The sequence below is a fragment of the Rattus norvegicus genome, chromosome 19 (assembly GCF_036323735.1).
Source record: "Rattus norvegicus strain BN/NHsdMcwi chromosome 19, GRCr8, whole genome shotgun sequence".
In the NCBI taxonomy this organism is placed as follows: Eukaryota; Metazoa; Chordata; class Mammalia; order Rodentia; family Muridae; genus Rattus; species Rattus norvegicus.
Window position 1 is genome coordinate 34,871,730 of NC_086037.1, and position 21,545 is coordinate 34,893,274.

At 45.7% G+C, this 21,545-nt stretch overlaps 1 protein-coding gene and 1 long non-coding RNA gene across 8 annotated transcripts in view; one reads left to right on the forward strand and one right to left on the reverse strand.

Moving 5' to 3' along the window:
* Positions 1-330: 330 nt before the first annotated feature.
* Positions 331-11,745, reverse strand: LOC120098503 (uncharacterized). 4 transcript variants are annotated; one of them, XR_010060124.1, is made up of 5 exons: positions 11,340-11,745; positions 7,297-7,378; positions 1,923-2,016; positions 1,608-1,801; positions 331-461 (listed from the first exon to the last, which is right to left on the reverse strand). It is a non-coding gene; the product is annotated as an uncharacterized LOC120098503 (long non-coding RNA). The 4 variants fall into 4 exon arrangements; XR_010060125.1 differs by lacking the exons at positions 331-461; positions 1,608-1,801; positions 1,923-2,016 and adding exons at positions 5,114-6,023; positions 6,137-6,180 and having other exon boundaries at positions 6,641-7,378; XR_010060127.1 differs by lacking the exons at positions 331-461; positions 1,608-1,801; positions 1,923-2,016 and adding an exon at positions 5,114-6,023 and having other exon boundaries at positions 6,137-7,378.
* Brd7 (bromodomain containing 7) overlaps positions 10,509-21,545 on the forward strand; it is a 28,707-nt gene continuing 17,670 nt past the window's right edge. For 2 of the 4 annotated variants that reach the window (XM_039097814.2, XM_039097812.2), the window contains exons 1-5: positions 10,509-10,833; positions 11,025-11,233; positions 15,050-15,179; positions 15,481-15,538; positions 18,238-18,382. In XM_039097814.2, the coding sequence (XP_038953742.1) occupies positions 10,785-10,833; positions 11,025-11,233; positions 15,050-15,179; positions 15,481-15,538; positions 18,238-18,382 (591 nt within the window). In that variant the 5' untranslated portion in view covers positions 10,509-10,784. The remainder of the gene's footprint in view (positions 10,834-11,024; positions 11,234-15,049; positions 15,180-15,480; positions 15,539-18,237; positions 18,383-21,545) is intronic. The other 2 variants (NM_001401243.1, NM_001401242.1) reach the window with 1 other exon arrangement.

The following is a 21,545-nucleotide window of genomic DNA, read 5'->3' on the forward strand; positions in this document are numbered from 1 at the left end:
TAGGAAGCGCAAGGCCCTGGGTTCGGTCCCCAGCTCCGAAAAAAAGAACCAAAAAAAAAAAAAAAAAAAAAAAAGAGCTCCCATTGCTATGATTTCCCCACTGTGACGGACCCTCTGAAACCATGAACCAAAGCCAGCAATACAAAATCTAAATAACTAAATCAAGAAGGAAACACTAACACGCACATGATTTTCTTTTTTGAGATGGAGTCGCACGCAGTCCAAGCAGGTCTCCATCCTCCTGTGTGGTCAAGGATGGACTTGAAGGCTTGTTTGCCTTGCCCCGGCCCCTTGCATGTAGGATGATAGGCATGTGCCGCTGTGTCCAGCTTTCAAATTTCTTAAATAAAACTCTTTATTTTTTTGAGACCGATAATGGTCGGGAGCACTTTCTCACAAGCACCAGAGCGTGAACGCCAGCACCTGGCCCTCCTCTGCCGTGGAGATGGTCATGTTGAGACCTAGAGAGGAAAGAGACACATGCAAACTTCACAGCTGGCTTGAACAGAGCCAGAACTCTGGCATTAGTAAGAGCATCCCAGTCCAAACCCAGAGCCACCTCTGGCCACCTGCTAAGCACTTGTGTAAAGGTTTTGGATCTGTTCTTAGAGGAGAACTCAAAGGGAGGCCATCAGAACGTGAGCCTGGGCCTACAAGAGCTTTTCTGAGTTGCCATCTGTCCCTATGCAGGGCTCCTCAACAACGCCCAGACATCTCTAAGGGCCATACTATTTGAGTTTTCCTACTTTACACAATGAAGTCCATTCTGTACCACCCAGCTTCAGAACCCTCAGACCCTTCTTCTGCTTCACTTTCTCAGTCCTCCATCACCCAGCCTCCCCACCTCAGTGCCCTGGCATACATGATCCTGTATGCTTGCACAAGCCCCGAAGACTCTTAGAAGGCTTCTCACCTCCCTGAAATTTGGTCCCACTGTCTGAATCCTCTTCCTGCCCCTAACTGATCTTCCTTATCTTTCTCTGGCCCGTTAGCCTGGAAGCTTCCTACAGTCCCTTCCCCTCAGGTCAGTCCCCTCCCTCTTCCTGCACAATCTCAATTCCTCTTGAGGTTCCGAATGCTCTCTATGCTGGTCTGTTTGCACACCTGGCCTCTCCTTCAAGCAGTACCTCTAGGATCACTCCTTAACCCCACCAAATGTCCCCCAAATGACTCTCAATTATCCCATCATACCAACCCATACACCCCACATCCTTCCCTTCGGGACAGCACAGCAACCTGGGTCCCTCGGCCACGTCTCCAAAGTCCACTCTGGGTCTGCAGAAGTCAAAGCACCATTTCTTAAATTGTGAAGCTGGATGCTGGAGAGATGGCTCAGTGGTTAAGAGCACTGACTGCTCTTCCAGAGGTCTTGGGTTCAATTCCCAGCAACCACATGGTGGCTCACAACCATTGGTAATGAGATCCAACGCCCTCTTCTGGTGTGTCTGAAGACAGCAACAGTGTACTCAGATACATAAAATCTAAAAACAAAACTGTGAAACTGGACATGCATCCCCTTCTCCGGCCTTAGTCTCATAGACAAAATTGCACACATGAGCCACGCCTCCTGACGCTCTGCCCAGTCCACTCTGGCCCCTTACACTGACCTTGTCGCACTCCTGCTCTGAGCCTGGCCTCTTCTGCCTTGAGCAGAGGAGCCCTCTGCTGCTTGCTGGATGAATGTGGAACGTGCCACGTGCCTCGATGTTGCAGGATGTAGCCAGTAACTGGAGGTGTGGAGTGCTCAGGGTCAGTAGCCACCACTTTCTCAGGAGAGTCGTCTGGAACAACTGAGTGGAGTCTATGACAGAGGACGCAGGGTCGACCACGCTGTCTGACGGGGGCTTGAGAAGCCAGGCCTGCCCCTCGAGGGGAAGATTAATCTCTGCATCCCACCACTGCATTGTCTTGGGACCAAGTACCTCTCATCACTTTTCCTGCTTCTCCCCATTGGTTTTTCTCCTGGTCCTTATTTCCTCTACAGCAGGGGTTCTCATCCTCCCGAAGGCTGCCACCCTGCAATACAGTCCCTCGTGTTGTGGTGAACCAGACCATAACATTATTTTCATAGCTACTTTATAACTATAATTTTGCTCCTGTTATGAATTGAAATGTAAATACTTTTGAAGATAGAGGTTTTCAAACAGGACCATGACCCCCAGGTTGAAAACCACTGCTCTAGGCACTCCTAAGGCTCTCAAACTTCCTCATGTTGAGAATGTCATGCTCAGGAGGACCTTGCCAGAACCCCAGGCTGGGACAAAGCCTCACCCTAACCACTCTGCTTCCTTCATTAGAGTTAGCACATCTGCAGCTGAGCAGTGGCCAATGTCGTCTCGTACATGGCAAGAGTCTCCCACACAATGTTGCTAACTCCGTGAGGCCAAAGCAGGTGGAGCACAGCCAACTTCTTCCTGGTTCCCAGGGGCACCTGGCACATAGGAGGTCTGCAGGAACCAGTAGGTGGGCTCACAGGGAGGAAGGAGAGGGACAGATGAAAGTCCTCGGGTTACCCTTTCTATCGGGTCCGGGGCTCCATGTTGATCTCTGTCTCTGAGATAAACCCTGGGACTGAGGCTGGTTATGGCCTTTGGGCTGGCACAAGGAGCATCGGTGTGTGGCTCGTGGCACAACCCACCCACAGCAGCCCTTCTGAGACCACACTGCAGAAGTGGCACAGGATCCCCACGTGGAGAGTTGCCACTTGCTGCCTTTTCTCTGAGCACTCAGAAGCAAGAGGAGACTTGGCAGAGACTGAAAGCAGCCAGAAAAGCTGCACTGTCAACTGCGTGTGACCACACATTACCTCAGACCGGTGCATCTCCAAAGTGCTGCTCACTAACCACCCTCAGGCCCTATCTATGCCTCATGGCCTCTCCCAGAAGAGCTGACAGGCTGGCACCAAGAAGACCCTGACACACCTATCCTGTCAAACTGGGACACTTTCTATAACTGTAAGGGTCCTGAGCTACTATTCTCCCTCTCTGGGAGAGAGAAGGACTCCCTAACAAAGTAGGCAGAAGAACCAGGCCTTCTGGAAAGTGCCACAAACTCTCACTCCTCTTCTGGTCCACACTTACGTGGGTCACCCATTCCTCGGATGAGCAAACTAAAGTCAGACGGAGAAGAGACACAGCTAGGAATGGAAACTCCCAGCCCCTAGAGCTCCTCACCTGCCTTCCTGGTACAAGAGTGAGCTTTAAAGAGCAAGGTGAACAGAGGTGAGGACAGCGATCATGATGTTCAAGTTCACCTGGGTCACCTGTCTGTATACATGAAAACTTAAGAGGGTCCCACAGGATGTCCCAGAACAAGGCCATGGAGTTTATTAACCTCCACTACAGGTGATGGAGGTCACAGTCTATTCCAGGATCAGGTGGCCAGGACATCAGATGTGGCCTGAAGTGTATCCTCTCTTCATGGAAGCCCTATGGTTAAAGCCTTTCAAGCTACTGAACAAACAATCCTTCTAAGGAGCAGGGCTCAGAGGGCAGAGGCTGAGCTGGGCACATTATCTGGGAATGCCACTCCCCCCAGTGGCCACCTGCACTGTGCCTAGCTCCTCCACGGGCTGCTTAGAAAGACACACACTCATCTCTGGTTCTCCAGAAAAGACCCCCACCCAGGCAAGGAAGGAGGGAGGGCTTCATTATCCTAACACAGGGAGGCTCATTTATTCATTCGTTGTTTTTTTTTTAAACAAGAATGGAGAATGGCCTGTTTTCAACCAGAAGGTGCAGGGTCCCTGCCCTGAAGGTCCCCATCCTCAGGATGTTGAAAGTCCAATGGAGCAGACAGTGTGACAGAAGCAAGTGAGGAGGTCAGAGTGAGGGGATGAGGGGACTTGGGGAGAGGGGGTGATGGCAAGGGGTAGCTCAGGCCCTGAGAGCCCAGATATGACTGAGACAGGATTAATGAGATGATATTGATGCTACCTAAATCACATTTTTTAAAGGACCACAAATATTTAAAATGTCATGTTAGAAGTGACATTTTCCAAGCACTTTCTGTATATTAATCAATTCCCTTGGCACATTGGTCTCATGTTCATTCATCCTTATACACACTGTTAGGGAAAGTATGGGCTCAGGACACCCAAGACCAAGTGCTTGGCACAAACGAGATTTATTGAGACAGAGGGCAGGGAATAAGAGACAAAAACAGGAGTTAGAGGACAAGGGAGAAGAGGAAGGGAACAAGGGTGCAGGGGTATTTGTCCCAGAGGACAAAAGACTGCCTCTGGACAGAGAAGAGACTGACTGACATGGCCCATAGGAAAATGGCAGTTTACAAAAGTAAAGAAGGACTCCCCATATTAGGATGAGGTATTTAATTTTGATTGGCGTGTTAATTAGGTGAGCCCCCTAAGGGAGCTTTTGGTTGCTGGACTTCAATACTTTGATAGGTGGACCTTGGTCATCAGCTTCAGGAGGAGGGATTGGCCACATTAGGGGATGGACCTTGTGGCTAGATTTAGGAAGGGAATCTAACATTTTTTAAGGCAGAAGAATCAAGGAGAAGGGCAAGGCCTGCCAGAGCCATGCTCAACTTGGGCAGAGCCCCTTTACCCATCATACTGAGGTACCAAGCCTGACTGGAGGAGACAGAGGGGTCCAGAGTGGGAGAGCCCCTTCAGATATACCCAGCGTCACAAAACCTCTAAGTATGAATCCTGGCCTTGGGACAACTCTGTCCCTCCGCAGAGCTTCTGTAGGGTTTCCCTGGCCTGAGACTCAAAATTCTAACTCTCACCAACTAGCCAGCTAATCGATAATTGCTGTCCAGTCCGTTTTCCCAGTACTTGGATGAAGCTCGGGGCCTTATCCATGCTGGACACCACCCTACTGCCGAGCTGCAGCCCCAGCCCTGTTTGTAACAGTCACAACAAGGCATTCGCAACACAGAGAACACCGGTAGTCAGTCCCATTGAGATGGCTTTCATGAGGTACTGCCTATACTGTGCCAGACCTGCCCTCTTCAACATGGACATAGATACTGTTCTCCTGTGTCGCGTAACAGAACTTTTCCTTGGGAGATTATCACACATACATCTACTTACCCCAGAGAGGAAGCCCACGGTAGATCAAGATATGGATACCACAAAAGTCCCAACTTGCTGAACGAATGAGTTTAATTGGGGTTACTTACAGGAATATGGGTGAGGAATTACTACAGGTGCAGAAATGTCTCAAAGACAGCTGCATCACTAAAGCCCACCCCAGCATGTGACAGCTCACAAAACTGGGAATCTGGAGTACAGCTCGCATGCCCCTCAATAGGTTGGAGGGTATCCTTTGTTAGTAGTCTAAAAGCCTTCTAGGCTCCTCAGCTGGTTTTGCGTTTCTGCTGAGCAGCCTTGTCTGGTGTCAGAGTCTTCTTTGTAGCTTGGCTTGTCTGTATCTTTTTCCCAGCTTGGTCTTCTTAGGTCTGAGCTGGGCCCTCAGCTTTTATTGCTTAGTCTGACAGAGAGGAGCCTACTAAATCTAGTCAATTTCAGGGACTTCCTGGAGCTATGCTGAGTTGTTTACCTTTGTGTTTTAAGAGCTTCCCTGAAGGACAGAATGTTTCAATTTTGGAGGACACTGTTAAACAATATGCTGGAGTTGCTGAGCACAGTCCAGAGGGGTAAAGAAAGCAACCAATAAAAGCCCAAAGCCAGCCTGAGCCTCTCCCAGAGCTGTGCCCTTGCTCTTCTGTGAGATAGTTCTCCATTTCCGCTCTCTCCAGGAAGCTTTCCTTTCAAGCAGATTAGGGTCACAGATACTATAAGGTGATACAAAATCTGACTTTCTGACACCACAGAATTATTCCAGTGAGGAAACAGTCACCTTCTCCTAGCACAGGTAACTTTGTTCATTGTCCTTGTCTACAGGACCCACAAGTCTGAATAGCAGTCACACCTTCTGCTCCTCATAATACTTTCCATGGCTGTTTAGCAAGTGTACACCGGCATATGCGTTCTCTTCCTGATCTCAATGGAGGCCAACTCTATTGCAAACATGTGGAACCCCAGGTGGATCTGTCTGCCAAGAGCCATGTGGCATACAGATTAGAAAGTAGAACGTGAGGGGAAGGTGGACATGATTAAGTCTCAGGCAAGCAAGCTATGTGACCTAGGATAAGCCACCTGACTTACCGACTCAGTGTCTCCACCAATTATTTAGAGATGACATATTCCTCCTGCCAAGTCAGAATAAGAGTGAAAGGCAGTCTTGTGTGCAACGATTCAGTGCATTCATGTCCCTTTAGTTTGTTTTGCAGACCCAGAGCAAGCATGGAGTGTCCCCATTGGGCATATTACTTAGTTGCCTACTACATAGCAAGTTATCCCAAACGTAGTAGCTTAAGTAAATATTAGTTTCTTTGAGTCGGGAGTCTAGACGCAGCTAGGCTGGGCTCTCTGCCCAAGACTATGATTGGGATATTGGCCAGGGCTTAGGTCTTATCTGAATGTCGCAAGCAGAAAACTTCAATTTGACGCACAAATGGTATGTGCCAGGCGCAGGGTTTGAGCTAGGAATTCTAAAGTGGATGTCTTGGGGTTCTTGTAGAAAAGTTTTGTGAGCCGTGACTTCTGCCCCGTGCACTTAGCTTCCTCTCTAGCTGTGGAGGGTCATTCTGAAAGGCAGAAGCTACTCACCCTGAAGTACAAATGAAGCAAGCAGGTCCTCTTCCTCCTCCATCACGGGACGTACAGGAGTCAGGGAGGAGGAGAGGGAGAGAGACCTTTAAGAAGCACTGGGAGAGTGGCAGTTGATTTGCTGTATATGTTCCAAGAGAACAGAGTTAGCCCTGCCCTTAGAGAGCACACAGGGCTAGGCACAGGCAGGAAAGCCAAGTCCAGCCCGGAGCCAGGAGGCATGCCACAGGTGACTGGCTCAGAGACTCGTCTTCAAACACCCAACAACTGAGAAGCTGACCTGAGTACTCATTAGAACAGTGGTTCTCAACCTGTGGGTCTCCATCCTTTTGGGGTCGAATGACCTTTTCACAGGGGTCACCCAAGAACATCAAAAACACAGATATCTATTTACATTACAACTTCATAACAGTAGCAAAATTACAGTTATGAGATAGCAATGGAAATAATTTATGGTTGGGGGTCACCATAACATGGGGAGCCAGATTAAAGGATCACAGCATTGGGAATGACTGCTTTAGAGGATCCTGGGGTCGGGGTGGGGGAGTTGATTTCACTCCAGCGGAGTTCCTTTGCCCGCACAACCGCCAGTTTTCCAACCCGAGTCTCCAACCTCACCAAGGTAACAGACGTGGTTTGTGGGAAACTGCAGCTACCTTCACCAGAGGAGCTTCACCTTCCCTGTCCCAGTCCTTTTGGCCACCAGGTTGGACTTGGTACCCAGGCTGGATCCATCGCCTACAAAACAAATGTCTCAAGTTTGTCAACCAGCATTCTTCCCTGAGTTTTTTTTTCTAGGTGAAGCTGAGATCTTTTCCCCAGCTGTCAGGATACATAAAGATCCCAGCAACAGCTGGTGGTCATGTTTCCAACTATATGGGGTAGGACTGGACAGAAGCTTGAGAGGGTATTGGGGAGACCAACAGCACCTTTGAGACAAGTAAACTGATAAATCCCCTTTTTTACTGACTTGAAATAATTCACATTGGGTCTTTCTTTCTCTTTCTTCTTGTTTCTCCTATTCCACCTCTTCTTCCTCCTCCTCCTCCTCCTCCTCTACCATCTTCTTCCTCTTCCTCTTCTTCCTCCTCTTCCCCCTCCTCCTCCTCTTCCTCTTCCTCTTCCTCATCTTCCTCCTTCTCCTGGTTTTTTGAGACAGGGCAATAGCCCTGATTATCCTGGAACTCTTTGTAAGCCAGACTGGCCTCAAATTCACAAAGATCCACCTGCCTCTGCCTCTCTCTCTGCCTCTCTCTCTGCCACTCTGCTTCTCTGCCTCTCTCTCTGCCACTCTGCCTCCCTGCCTCTCTGCCTCCCTGCCTCTCTGCCTCCCTGCCTCTCTGCCTCCCTGCCTCTCTGCCACTCTGCCTCTCTGCCTCTCTGCCTCTCTGCCTCTATGCCCCTCTGCCCCTCTGCTTCTCTGCCTATTGCCTCTGCAGTACTGGGATTAAAGGTGTGAGCCTCAAGTCCAGCTCAAATTGGGTTTTCTATCACTTGCAAACGGCAGGGTCCTAAAATATCAGCCTTTCATCTCAACACTGGAATTCAAGATTAAGCTACAGGGCTGGGGTAGCTCGGCTATAGGCCATTTACCTAAAAATGCATTACCTAAAAGTAGCAGTGAAGGGACTCTGGCCAGCTCATGTGTGGCAAGCATGGCTCTAACAGGCCTTGTCCTTCTGCCCATTCTCTCTGCCTTGCTAAATATTTAAAACTAGCCACCAAAGTCTATTCCCTTGTTTGGCTAATTCCTCCTCCTGAAGTTACCCTCCGGGGTCCAGCTATCAAAAGCCCACTTTGGCTAACCTAATTAACATGCCCAGTCAAAATTAAACGCCTCATCCTGGCACTCAGTTTTCTCCTTTTACCTGTGAACCCTGTCTGTCTCCTTTGTATCCAGAGACAGTCCTGGGACAAATACCCATCTCCCTTCTCCCTTGTCCTCTTCCCCTTCTCCTATATCCTCCATCTCCTGCCTTTGTGTCTTACTCCCTGGCCTTTGTGTCTCTGAAGCAACTAAACTTCTTTTGTGCTGAGAACCTGGTCTTGGAGTGTCTTGAGCTGACTTTGAGGTTTCCTACAGAGGTTTACTTCCCTAGCGTACCACACATGGAAATAAATATACAAATCTTGCTGGGAAAAATCATCCAAGAGTCCAACTTGGTGTTGGTTTTTGTTGTTGTTGTTTCAATTTATGTGTGTGAGATTGTATCTAGGTGCACTGAGTGAATGCAGGTGCCCAAGGAGTCAGGACAAAGCAGGAGACATCGCCCTGAAACTGGAGTTACAGGTTCTGTGAGCTGGTGGATGTGTGTATGTACTGGGAACTGAACTCGGGCCTTCTGGAAAAACAGCAAGTGCTCTAACTCCTGCGTCTTCTCTCCACTCCCAAGTCCACTTCTGAGTACAGTAGAAATGATCGCTATCAGATTCTTTCTTCGGGACAAAAAGAAATCGTAAGTTTATTTTACAAAACATATAGGGCACTATAAAGGGCATATAGAACCCTTTGTACTGTGTGTAGTAACTAATGAAAAGGATTGAGACTCCAGTTCAGGCCTGGATTGAATACTGATTCTACATCTGACCCCTACCTTACTTCCTTCTGTGGGCATCCATTTCCTCCATTATAAAATGGAAATATAAATATTACCTGCTTTTTCTATTTTGTAAAATCGTCACACACACACACACACACACACACACACACACACACACCACACATACCACACACACACACACACCACACACACACAAACACACACACACACCACACACACACACACACACACACACACACAAACACACACACACACCACACACACACACACTGACAGGGCTTTGTTTCCTGTGTTTCCCAGACACCTCTGGACATGTGACATTGAGCACTATTTTTAGATAGCATGTCACTATGTAGCCCTGGCTAGTCTGGGATTCAGTCCTCCTGCCTTAGAGTTGCTGGGATGCGCCAGCACACACGCCCACGCGTGCACCACCACACCCACACCCAGCACAAGCAGATCTTAAACGTGGCTTATCTGTGCCAGTGGACAAAATTGTCAGTGAGCCACTGCCCAGAAGGGCTGGGCACCCAGAGATAAGAGAACAGGAAGGGCACTGACCAACCCACGAACAAGTTAGAAGCAGACAAAGCAGCAGGCAGCCTGGGCCTCCCTGGGGAGCCAATAGTTGCAACTTCATCAGCTTTTCTCAGCAAGTTGTAGCTAATTTCTAGACCCTTAGCTTTCTTTTCTTTCCAGTTATTTTAGCATATAAATTGTATTTTTAAACCACAAAGAAAAACATAAAACTAAAGGAATCCATCCCCATACCGTCCTGGTCATCTGAAATAATCAAATTAAGCAGTGCTGTGTTTCCAGCCTTTGAATCCATGCCACACCTTCACTTCCGGTCTCGCTTTCCAAGTGCACTGCTCCACACTTGATGCGTTTTATTTAGTTAACTTCTTGCAGGCTTTACCCTACCGTCAACAAACCTTTGTTTTTGTTCTTTCTGTATCTATTTGTTTGTGTAAGGGATGCAAATGGATGTAAACGTTAGAGGACAACAACTTTCAGGATTAGAGTCTCTCCATCATGTGGAACCTGGAGATCAAACGAAGATCATTAGGATTGGCAGGACCAGTATTCTTGGTTCTGCCAGATCCGGTACAGATGGAGTTCAATACTATTGTTAAAGACAAGAAACAAAAGTGAAGAAAAGTTAAAACGACTCAAGAAAGGAGGGAAGAGAGTCAGGGAAGAAAAAAAGTCAGAGAGGCGGGCCCCGCCTCCGAGCCCGCCCCCAGACACGGCCCCGCCCTCCACCACAGGCTGCAGCGCCGCCTCCGGCCGCCAGGGGCCACTACGCGCCGCAGCCTGCACCCAGACCGCTTGGTGGCCCTTCTCTCCCGCCGGTGCGCCGGCCTCTCGCCCTCCCGCCACTGCTTTCGCGCTTCTGCCGCGTCCCGCGCGTGGTCTTCTCGTGAGGGACCTCGCGCCGCCGGGCGCGTGCCGTCCCCCTGCCTCGCGGCGCGGGGTCTCGCGGGCCCCGCTCCCGCCCTCCGCTCGCCTGGCCCGGACCGGAAGCGGCGCCGCACGGCCTGGGCCTGGCGCGGGGGGCGGGCTCTGGGGCCCGGTGGGACATGGGCAAGAAGCACAAGAAGCACAAGTCGGACCGACACTTCTACGAGGGTGAGGAACCACGGGCCTGCCAGCAGAGCCGCGCCGCCCCTGCCCGCCAGGCCCCGACCCGCGGAGATCCTCCGGCGGGGCGGCGTTCGACTCGGGCCTGCCGGCCCCGGCGGGTGTTCGTGGGGCGCTGGGAGGTGGGGCGCCAGCTCTCGGTCTGCCCCGAGTCAGCCTGCGCCCTGCTCTTGTTTCAGAGTACGTGGAGAAGCCCCTGAAGCTAGTCCTCAAAGTGGGAGGGAGCGAAGTCACTGAGCTCTCCACGGGCAGCTCCGGGCACGACTCCAGCCTCTTCGAAGACAGAAGCGACCATGACAAACACAAGGACAGAAAACGGAAAAAGAGGAAGAAAGGAGAGAAGCAGGCTCCGGGGGAAGAGAAGGGGAGAAAACGGAGGAGAGTCAAGGTAAAGGTGGCTATATTGCTTATGGCCCGTGTCCAGCTCCTTATCCCTCTATCCAGTGGGACACCAAGGGACCTGGGAAGTCTGGCTTTGTGGGAGTAAGACAGACCTGAAGCCTGAATCGCCTGGGAGCTCAGCAAGTCTTGTCTTAGGTATCCTCTCGAGCACTCTCGCTGTCCCCACACATCCTGCAAGCAACTGAGTCCTGGTCTTCTGTGGCTGCCTCAAAGGCTGTTTTTATAATTGTCCTGGAAGGGTGAGAAGTTATTCACCACAAAGCGTGGGGGGTTTTGCAAACGTAGCTGTTCTTCAGAAGTGAAGGCGATCTACAGGTGTCCACATGTTCTTCTGAAATAAGCTATTTTAATGCCAAATCGAGCTGACGAGGTGTGGCGATGGCACGTGCCTGTAATCTCAGCACGCAGGAGACTGAGGCCACCCTGTGCTGCTGCTGCTGCTGCTGCTGCTGCTGCTGCTGCTGCTGCTGCTGCTTAATGCAACTGTCTCCCTAAAAAAGAGTCAAGTTTAAGACTCTTGAAAAGAGCCTAAAATAATTATAAGCCAAGAGTAAAAAATAAACAATCATTTTCATTAAATAGAAAAGAATAAGTATCTAATGTCTTGATTTACCAGGTAGGCTGAATAGTGTGAATTAACTTAGTAACTGGAGCCATCCATATCTGAAATTGTCCTAGAATTCTGTGCTTCCAGAATTTTAGCTGCCTTTAAGTAGCTTGCTAAATTGATCAGTGCTTTTTAAAAGTCATCCTTTCTGAAGCTTGGTTTTAGAATTTTTCTTTGCTTTGTACAGTCATTGGTGAGTAGCCAAGCCTTAGAGATTGTCTCTTTAAAATGTCTTAAATTGTTCAGGAAGGGGAAAATGTTTTAGATGTATTCCTTTCTGCCCTGATTTTGTTGTTTGACCGTGACAGTGGTCTCAGGCTGTGGTCAGGCTGCCTGGTGTTCTCATTTCCTAAGTTACAAAACTGCACAGGCATGAGTCCTTTTGTTCTAACTGAGAACTTTGGAAGTGACCGTGTAGATTGTTTTACCTGTGAGCTCAACAAGACTCGCCTTGATTATTCTCTTGGGCTCTCGGACATCAGGTGTGCAGCTGGCCCAGAACTCAGTATGTAGCTATCATTCTGTTTTTTCCTGTTGCTGGGATTATGGATGGCTTAGAAGCCTAAGAAAAAAATTGAATAGGTAGATTTTGGTATGCTCTCCACATTTAAAAATCTTTGCCCTTGGGTAGACTTCTCATACAGATAACAGAGTTTGAGTCAGTATAGAAAATTAAATTGAAAACTATTTTCTCTCAGAATTTTAAAATTTAGTGCATGGGATTGGGGTGCATGCAGGTACTTGTGGAGCCCAGAAGAGGGTGTCAGATTCCTTAGAGCTGGAGTTACAAGCAGTCAGTCCTAAGCTGTCCAAAGCTGTAAGAACAATGCTCTGAATTGTTGAGTCATCTTTCCATTCCCCCCTTCTCTCAGAATTTTAAGACTGAAAGTTACTCAGACTTTACTTCTTTTCTGGCTGCTGGTAAGGGTCCTGATTCAGTCTGTGACCAGTATTTGCTTTCTTAGAACTTTTGGATTGGCTCTCTGTTGTCATTTTCCTTTAACAGTGGATACAGTGTTTGCACTCTGAGGTGTTTAGCAAAAGTACCTCTCTGATCACTTCCTTCCCTCTTAATTTTTTTATTCTTTGTCTTAGTTTTTTGTGTTCTTTAAGGAAGAACTCAACTTTATCTTCTGAGCCAAGAACGTGTATCTTAAAAGTTTCCAGGTCACGTGCTTATTGCTGTGGTGGTCACTGCTTTGCAGTCTGTTCTCAGGCTCTGCTTTGTACCTTTAAGTCAGTAATTCTGGGGACCCTGACCGGCCAGCCACCTGTATTGTTCAGATGATTCTAAGGTACAGGTCATCTTAAGAATCATAGTATGAAGCCACATGTGACAGCACACAGCACTGGAGAGACAGAGACAGGCAGACCTCTAAGTTCGTGAGGCCAGCCTGGACTACAGAACAAGTTCCAGGACAGCCAGGGCTACACAGACCCTGTCTCAAAAGAAAAGAAAAAAACAACCCATGTTGATAATTATCTTCGATATGTTACTGTGTGCATGTGTTAGGATGTTTCTCTAGACTGCATACACAGAAAGGATTAGGTGAGGACAGAGCAGACCTCTGGCAAGCTTTGCAAGGTAGTAATGGCTGCTTCCCTAATTGCACCACTCAGCTGCCTAAAGCCCTGGTTCCTCAGGGTCTCAACCCCTTTCAAAGGAGCAGAGTGACCTTTCACAGAGGTCACCTAACAGTAACCGCAAAAGGACATTTACAGCGTATCAATGAGAATAATTTCATGGTTGGGGGTCACCACAGTATGAGGAACTATGTCAAAGGGTCACGGCATCAAGAAGGTTGAGGAGCACAGGTCTAGAAAGTATCAGTGTCTTACTACTCCACATTTTTATGTAAACATGTTCATACATTTAAGTTCTGGCCATCAGAGACTTCTCTTCCAAGTTCTATTTTATTTTTTAGTGTGGATGGGTTTGCTGCATGTGTATCTGTGTGCCGCTGCACACCTGATGCCCATTAGAGGTCAGAAGAAGGCACTGGGTCCCCTGGATCTGGAGTTGTGAGCACCTTGTGAGTTCACAAACCCAAGTCCTCTGGAAGAGCAGCCAGTCCTCTCTGACGTACCTCTCTAGCCCTGTCTTTTAGTTTTTAAGTTTATAATTCCTGGGTTTTGGAACCTGTGCTAGTTTTCACCTCCGTGTGAATTACTCTGATGTCTTTTTCATTTGGTTCTAAAGTTCAGATTTGGACTGGAGTTCCAGGATTTCTGATGTCCCTTTCTGGCCATCATGTGCACTGCATTCATGGGGTGTACATGCACATACCTAGGCACACACATACGTAAAATACATCTTTAAGTCAAATTCATGCTTTTAGAATTAGTCATTTTGTGTTTCATTTAAGGAAAAAACCTCTCCTCCTAGGTCTCAGAATTATTTATCTGAGGTCTGAGGTTTCACTTTGCACATTTAGGTCTCTGTTGGGAGTTTCTGTGTGTATGTTGGTTTCTTGATTTATAGTCTGTTCTGTTCTGCTTGTCCATCTCTATGTCCATGTTTTCTTACAGTCACACTATGTAAGTGTATGTTTAGTGCAGTTAAGGTTAACTGTCTTTTATAGCTTTTGCCTCCTTGCTTGTTTCGTTGCCTGTGGCCCTGGAAAACAGGTCTTAGCCAAGCGTCTCTTGTTGGGCAAATGCTTCTTCCAGGGAAGTTCCTCCTTGGCTCCTCATTATCTCGATGTGACCTTTTCTAAAACTGTTCCCTTCAATCATTCACTCTTCAAGAGAAAGTACATAAGTGTTTCTCAGATTTTGGGGAAAACTCTGCCTTACAGTTTTAAGAGGCATTACTTTGTGACGGCTGTGGAGAGAACTGACTGACTTCACTAACATGGTACATCTCCTTGTTCAGGTCTTCTGCTGTTTATTGGCTCATTAATATTTTATGGTTTTCCCCAGAAGGTTATGGGATTCTTTTAGGTTTGCTTTAAGAATATTGTGTTTGTGAATTAGTATTGTTTTTCTAATCAGTTGTTTCTGTCATAGGAAAATACGCTGATTTTCCTTGATGAACATCTTCTCTTTATCCAGTAGATGGCAGCAAAATACATTAAGATTTCTTAACTTAGAATTTATTCTTTTCAGTGATACCTTTTTTGAAACTACAATGATAAGTATTTAAAGACGTTGATTACGGAACATTTCTAAACTGTTTCCTTTTGTTCTGTTTAGGAGGATAAAAAGAAGCGGGATCGAGACCGTGTGGAGAACGAGGCAGACAAAGATCTCCAGTGTCATGTCCCTATAAGATTAGACTTACCTCCTGAGAAGCCTCTCACAAGCTCTTTAGCCAAACAAGAAGGTTGGGATTACTCTGAGCTGTCTGAGTGAGGAAGAGGAAGCTGTAGGGAGAGAAAGGGACTGAGCATTAGCCTAAAGCCTTGTAACGGTTTATTATAAGTTCTCTTATTTCTCTCGCTGCGCAAGGGCTCTGAGTCCGCTTCAGTGTTGAGTTGGTATTCGCAGCCTCGCAGCCTCCAACCTTTCTGTGATAATTGAATCCCTGTGTGAAGTATTGAGTAAGACATAGATGAGTTGTATAAATAGAAAACTGAAGGGCTAAATTATGCCTTTTTTTAACACATACTTCCTGTTCGCTTTAGAAGTAGAGCAGACACCCCTTCAGGAAGCTTTGAATCAACTCATGAGACAACTGCAAAGGTAAATGTTTTCCAGCCTTTCGTTTTTTAAAGATGGTAATTAAAAGGGTGCTCCAAACCACGTCTCTGCTTTTAGTTATCTAAAGTAATATTGTGTGGCCTAAACCCAAACATATTTGATTTTAAAGTAAATTATAAGTACCTTGCCTGGCAACCAGAGTAGTCCCAAGAGGGTGACACATACTCTTATTTGATCTGTTTTTACTGGCAGCTTGAAGGGCATTACGAAATGGCTAGTTTCTCCTTTCTAAATTAATTCCTCGTGTTCAAACTGAAACTAGAGGTTATAAAGTCGGGCTTAACTTTTTTCCCATTTATAATCTCTTGTCACACAAAAAAAAATTTTATGAAGCTTGAAATGGAACATAAAATAGGTAAACATAAAACATACAAACAAAAAAGCGTGAAATTTATTTTATTTGTGTATCCTTTGGCTTTGAGACAGGATCTCTTTACACAGCCCCAGCTCACTGTATAAAGCAGGCTGGCCTTGAACTCAAATCCTCCTGTCTCTGCCTCTACCTTCAGAATTCTGGGATTAACGTGTGCACCACCAGGCCTGGCTTGAAATTTATTTTAAAACATTCTTTGGTGTGTGTTTATTTTTACTGTTTGTTAAAGATGAAAGTGAATTTGCATTCTAATGACAACTGTGTGTATCCTTACAAATGAGTTGTGCATCGACTGGATGACTGATAATGGAGGACATAAAGCATCCTCAGTGGTTTGCAGAGCTGACTTGTCTTTTAATTTATAATTGCCAGTGCCAAGAATGCTGCATCATCTCTGTGCACAAAAGGAAGTGTTTGGGGTCAATCCAGAAATCGTTGGAATTCTGACATCAAGCCAGAATTCATCTTAACATTTTATGAAACTTAAAGAACTCAAGTAGCAGTTTGTAAAATCATACATTCTAAGACAGTGCATTCTAACAGATCCACTTACCTGACCGCTGCCTGCTGAGGAGTGGTGGTGAGACACTGAAGGAGTCTGTAGCTAAACCACGGTGCTTCAGTAAGAACTGGAAACCCTGCTGTATAATTACAAACAGTGCTACAGTTGGCAACAAACTGCCCCCTTAATCTGAGCAGTATTTTAGACAGCACTTGTTGGCATCATGTGCATATATGTGCAAGGGCCAGACTACAAGGAAGTCATGCCACAGGACAGGATGTGCTAACAAACACCTTGGGTTCAGAGACATTTGGTTTTGAGTTAATTTTTGATTGTATCTTCAAAAACCTTTCTCTATTGCCAAATTTTTCTTGACACCTTCCCACTTGAGGTTATATAATAGCATGTTGAGTCACACTCTATAGTTTAAGAAGCTAGGCTGTAGAGAATGACCCTGACAATATTAAAAATACTGTTGTCATGTACTCAAACCCCGGTACCACATGGAACCTTGGCTACACCACTGACCAGTGCCCTTCTTCCTTAAGAGGGTCTTGATAACAGTGAAGTTGCGGTGGGTCTTACCTATGCCACTAAGTAATTTTTTGAAGGTTGCTCTTCTAATATACAGCCAGAGTTGAGAATGAACGTGTGATAGAAAGCACTGTTTTTTCTCATATAGGAGTCAATGTGTGTGTGCACATGCACTTGCTGTAGCACACGTGTAAATGTCAAAGGACCATTTTAGGAGTTAGTTCTCTCCTTGATCCTCAGATCTTCAGGTTTTTGGGGTTTTATTGTGCTGTGTTTTGTTTTATTGTTTTTGATTTTTCCAGAGTTTCCCCGTATAACAACCCAAGCTGCCCTGGAACTTGTTTTGTAGACCAGGCTGGCTTTGAACTCAGAGATCTGACTCCTGAAGATGTTGAGTTTCTAATAAAGAAAACGGTACCTCCTCTTCTATTATATTCATATGCCCTGCTCTGGGGTGAGATTCTTTGGAAGAGGAAGTGACTCAAAGCCCCGGGAGGCATTATGTACAGATCTCTGTCACCCTTTTCATTAGGTTAGGATTTCCTCCCACATTTGTCTCATGTGTGCTTTGACCTCTTCAATCCTGAGTATTTGCAGAATGTAGACAAAGAAATAGGCTAGGGCCTGTGGATTACAGCTCCAGAGTCAACACAAGACTAACAGCACAGGAGGGGCACAAATTGCTAACTTCCCAAAGCCACTGCCTCCAGTTGGGTGCCTGTCTGGAAGGAAAGATGGACAACCAAAGGGTGCTGCTGCAGAGTAAGCCCAGGCAGGCTGTCGGGGCTTAAGAAAGGGAACAGAGCAAAAGGAGCAGACCCTCTGCCGTTTTCCTGTCTAGTCTTCACCCCGTCCTGCAGCAGTTCCCAGCAACAGGATCTTTTAAACTGTCGTGGGACGAGGAGGGAGCTTCACATGTACGTAATAGAAATATTTATTGGTTGAGAAAATAGGAATTGTGGACCTATTGTGGTGTAGAACCAGAAAGGTTTCAGGTATGTATTCATAGATAAACCAGGCTGAGACAGTTGGTCTAAATTACTCACAGAAGGCTGCTCCTCTAAGAGAGGTTCTGTGTCTTAAGAGTACTGCTGTGTAAGGTATCTGACTGACCCTTATTACATTATTTGGTCTTGAAAATCATTTCTATGGTTTTTCAATGAGAAGCATATGCAGATTTACTAGAGAGTTTACATGGTCTGTCTTCTGCTTCTGTACTAGGAGGTTGTGGTAGAAATAAAATAGAATGTTCCTTTTTATATGTCTGCACAGAAAAGACCCAAGTGCTTTCTTTTCATTTCCTGTGACGGATTTTATTGCTCCTGGCTACTCCATGATTATTAAACACCCAATGGATTTTAGTACTATGAAAGAAAAGATCAAGAATAACGACTACCAGTCCATAGAAGAGCTAAAGGTAATTGTAATTAGTAACTTCATTTTGTTGTATGAAATGATAAGATCTCATTTAGCCCAGCCTGGCCTTGAACGTCTGATTCTCCTGCCTCCAATTACAAGAACTAGGATTAATGAGCCACCAGGTCTGGCTCATTTGGTTTTTATTAAAGAAGTAGACTAAAGTATAATGCATTTAAACTGAGAGTTAAACTCTTGGAATCTATGTAGACTAGAAAATCATGTTAAATCTGCAAGTTTGGGGTTGGAGAGATGGTAAAGAGCACTGACTGCTCTTCCAGAGGTCCTGAGTTCAAATCCCAGCAGCTGCAACCACCTGTAATGAGATCTGATGCCTTCTTCTGGTGTGTCTGAAGACAGCGATGGTGTACTCATATATAATAAATAAATCTTTAGAAAGAAAGTGCAAGTTTGTATCAGACTCCTAAATTAACACGATGGAATCAGAGAGCCAATAACACTGAGTTGTCCCCTGACTTCCTGTGTGCCCAGTAGGTAGTGGAACACACACACACACACACACACACACACACACACACACACACACACACAAAGTAGATAAATAAGTGATTCTCTCACAATGTATTTAGTTGTGGGCATGGTGGTGCACATCTTTAGCCCTGGCACTAAGGAAGCAGAGGCAAATGGATCTCTGTCAATTCAAGGCCAGCCCGCCCTCATAGTGAGTTCCAAGGCAGAACTGTGTGGGGGCCCTGCCTCAATAAATAAGTAAATAAATTTTATTTAGTAATCTGCAAATCTGAGGCACTTACCAAGAAAGCCTAGTGGCCTAAATACTCACTATACAAGCATGAGGCCTTTTGACTTTAATCCCTCAACTCCATAGGGCCAGGCCTGACTGCAGGTGTCTGTAATCTCAGCACTTGGGAAAGGAAGGTGGATCTCAAGAGTTTATTGGCCAGCTAGTCTAGTTGACATACAGAGCTCCAGGTACAGTGAGAGACTCTGCCTTGTAAGCTAAGATGAGAGAAATACACTGATGTCCACCTCCGGCCTATACACACACACACACACACACACACAGTACACAGAGTAAATCAGCTAAGATTTATGCAGATGAGCATCTAATTCTCTTCGGTTGTAGTTATAGGATGTAGGTAATAACCCACGTACTTGGAAAACTTTGAATTCCATTATTTTACTTAGTAATGGACATTTTTCCTGACATTTTCACCTAGTGACAATTAGTCTGAAACTTTATTTCAGGCTTTATTACTCAGTAGAAAAGAAATTTACCTGAGGGGTTTGTTTGTTTTTGTGTGTTTGTCGATCTTTCTCTTGTGATCTTAGTTAGGGTTTCTATGGCTATGAAGAGATACCATGACCACAGCAGTTCTCACAAAGGAAAACATTTAATTGCGGCTTAGTCCATTTCCGTCTTGGCAAGACATGGTGCTGGAGAAGGAGCTGCGAGTTCTCACATCTTGATCTGCAGACAGCAGGAGGAGACTGTGACACTGCCCAGAGTGAGCATAGGAGACCTCAAAGCCAGCTCCACAGTGGCACACTTCTCCCCCAAGGCCACAGCTCCTAATAGTGCCACTCCTTATGGGCCAAACATTCAAATAGGAGTCTGTGGGAGTCATTCCTGTCCAGACCACCACATGTTCACGGGAGCAAGTAGAAGTTTGTTGCCTGACTATATTTAAGTTAAGGAGTTATTTTAGCCTTCTGGAGTTCTCCACAGGCAGAAAACTATACAGAAAGATTCCGCTTTTTGAGTGATCAAGTGCCATTACACAAAGTACAGTAATGCCAACTTGCATAGCAGCTAAAATGTAAAGAATCTTAAAGTCACCTTGGCTGGGCATCTAGCTGGTTCCTGGGTTTAAGCTCCAGCACCATCAATAACTTTAATAGACAAGACATAGAATCATTAAGGTGATCTGCGAATTCATAAACTCATTGTTGCCACATATAGCCAAGTGTTAGTTTACTGAGTATACATAAAAATCTAATGTTCTACCTTATTACATTCCTCTGTAGGTCACAAAGGATTTTGAAAAGACTAGAATTTAGCAAAATTTTTGACTAGAGCTAAATGTTCTCATATATTTCTATCTGGTTTTAACTTGATCTATTTTTATTTTAAGTGTTCTAAACTGTCATCACTACTAACCAGTGAGATTTGAATGGTTTTGTTTGGGATTTGGAGTTTTGTGGGCCATTTCTTTCTAGTTATATTCCCCCATTTTAACAGAAAGACAGTGGCATGATCCCACATGCTTACAGATGTGAAAATGTCTTATCAGGGAAAAGTGCCAGGCTCATGCTTAGGACATGTGTATCTTTGAAATGTGAGTCCCAGTGTAGTTCTGATTATTTGGCTACTCCAGTTACATGTTGTAACTCCTTGCGGATATATAGTTTATTTCACATTCATGGGTTTTGTTTTGTTTTGGTTTTTGGGTTTTTTTCCCCATTGGGTATTTTATTTATTTACATTTCAAATGTTATCCCCTTTCCCCATTTCCCTCCACAAACCCCCTATCCCATCCCCTCTCACCCTGCTTCTATGAGGGTGTTTACCCACCCACTCCTACTTCACAGCCCTGGCATTCCCTTGCACTGGGGCTTCGAGCCTTCACAGGACCTAAGGCCTCTCCGCTCATTAATACCTGACAAGGGCATCCTCTGCTACACGTGCGGCTAGAGCCACAGGTCCCTCCATGTGTACTCTTGGTTGGTAGTTTAGTCTCTGGGAGCTCTGGGGTATCTGGTTGGTTGATATTGTTGTTCTTTCTATGGGGTGCAAACCCCTTCAGCTCCTTTAGTCTTTTCCCTAACTCCTCTACTGGGGTCCCCATGCTCAGTCAGTGGTTGGCTGCGAGCATTCACATGGTTTTATAATGTCTGCAAATTATGTTTAATTTATGGCAATGTCTAAACACTTTAAAGTAGTATAAATGTTTTAACATTTTTATCAGTTTATTTAAGTTTGGCAGGAAAAAATTGTTATAATTTAACGCTGGTCTCGGTTTTTAATTAAAATTTGAAGTGAAATATTTAACTCATAAATAGAAACAAAATTATCTTAAAAACTAAAACTAAACTAAACTAATATTTCTAGCCATATGAGCTATCCAGCTTGAATTATTTGAGAGAAATATTTTCTTCAAACTTTTTGTGTCTATCTTTTTTTT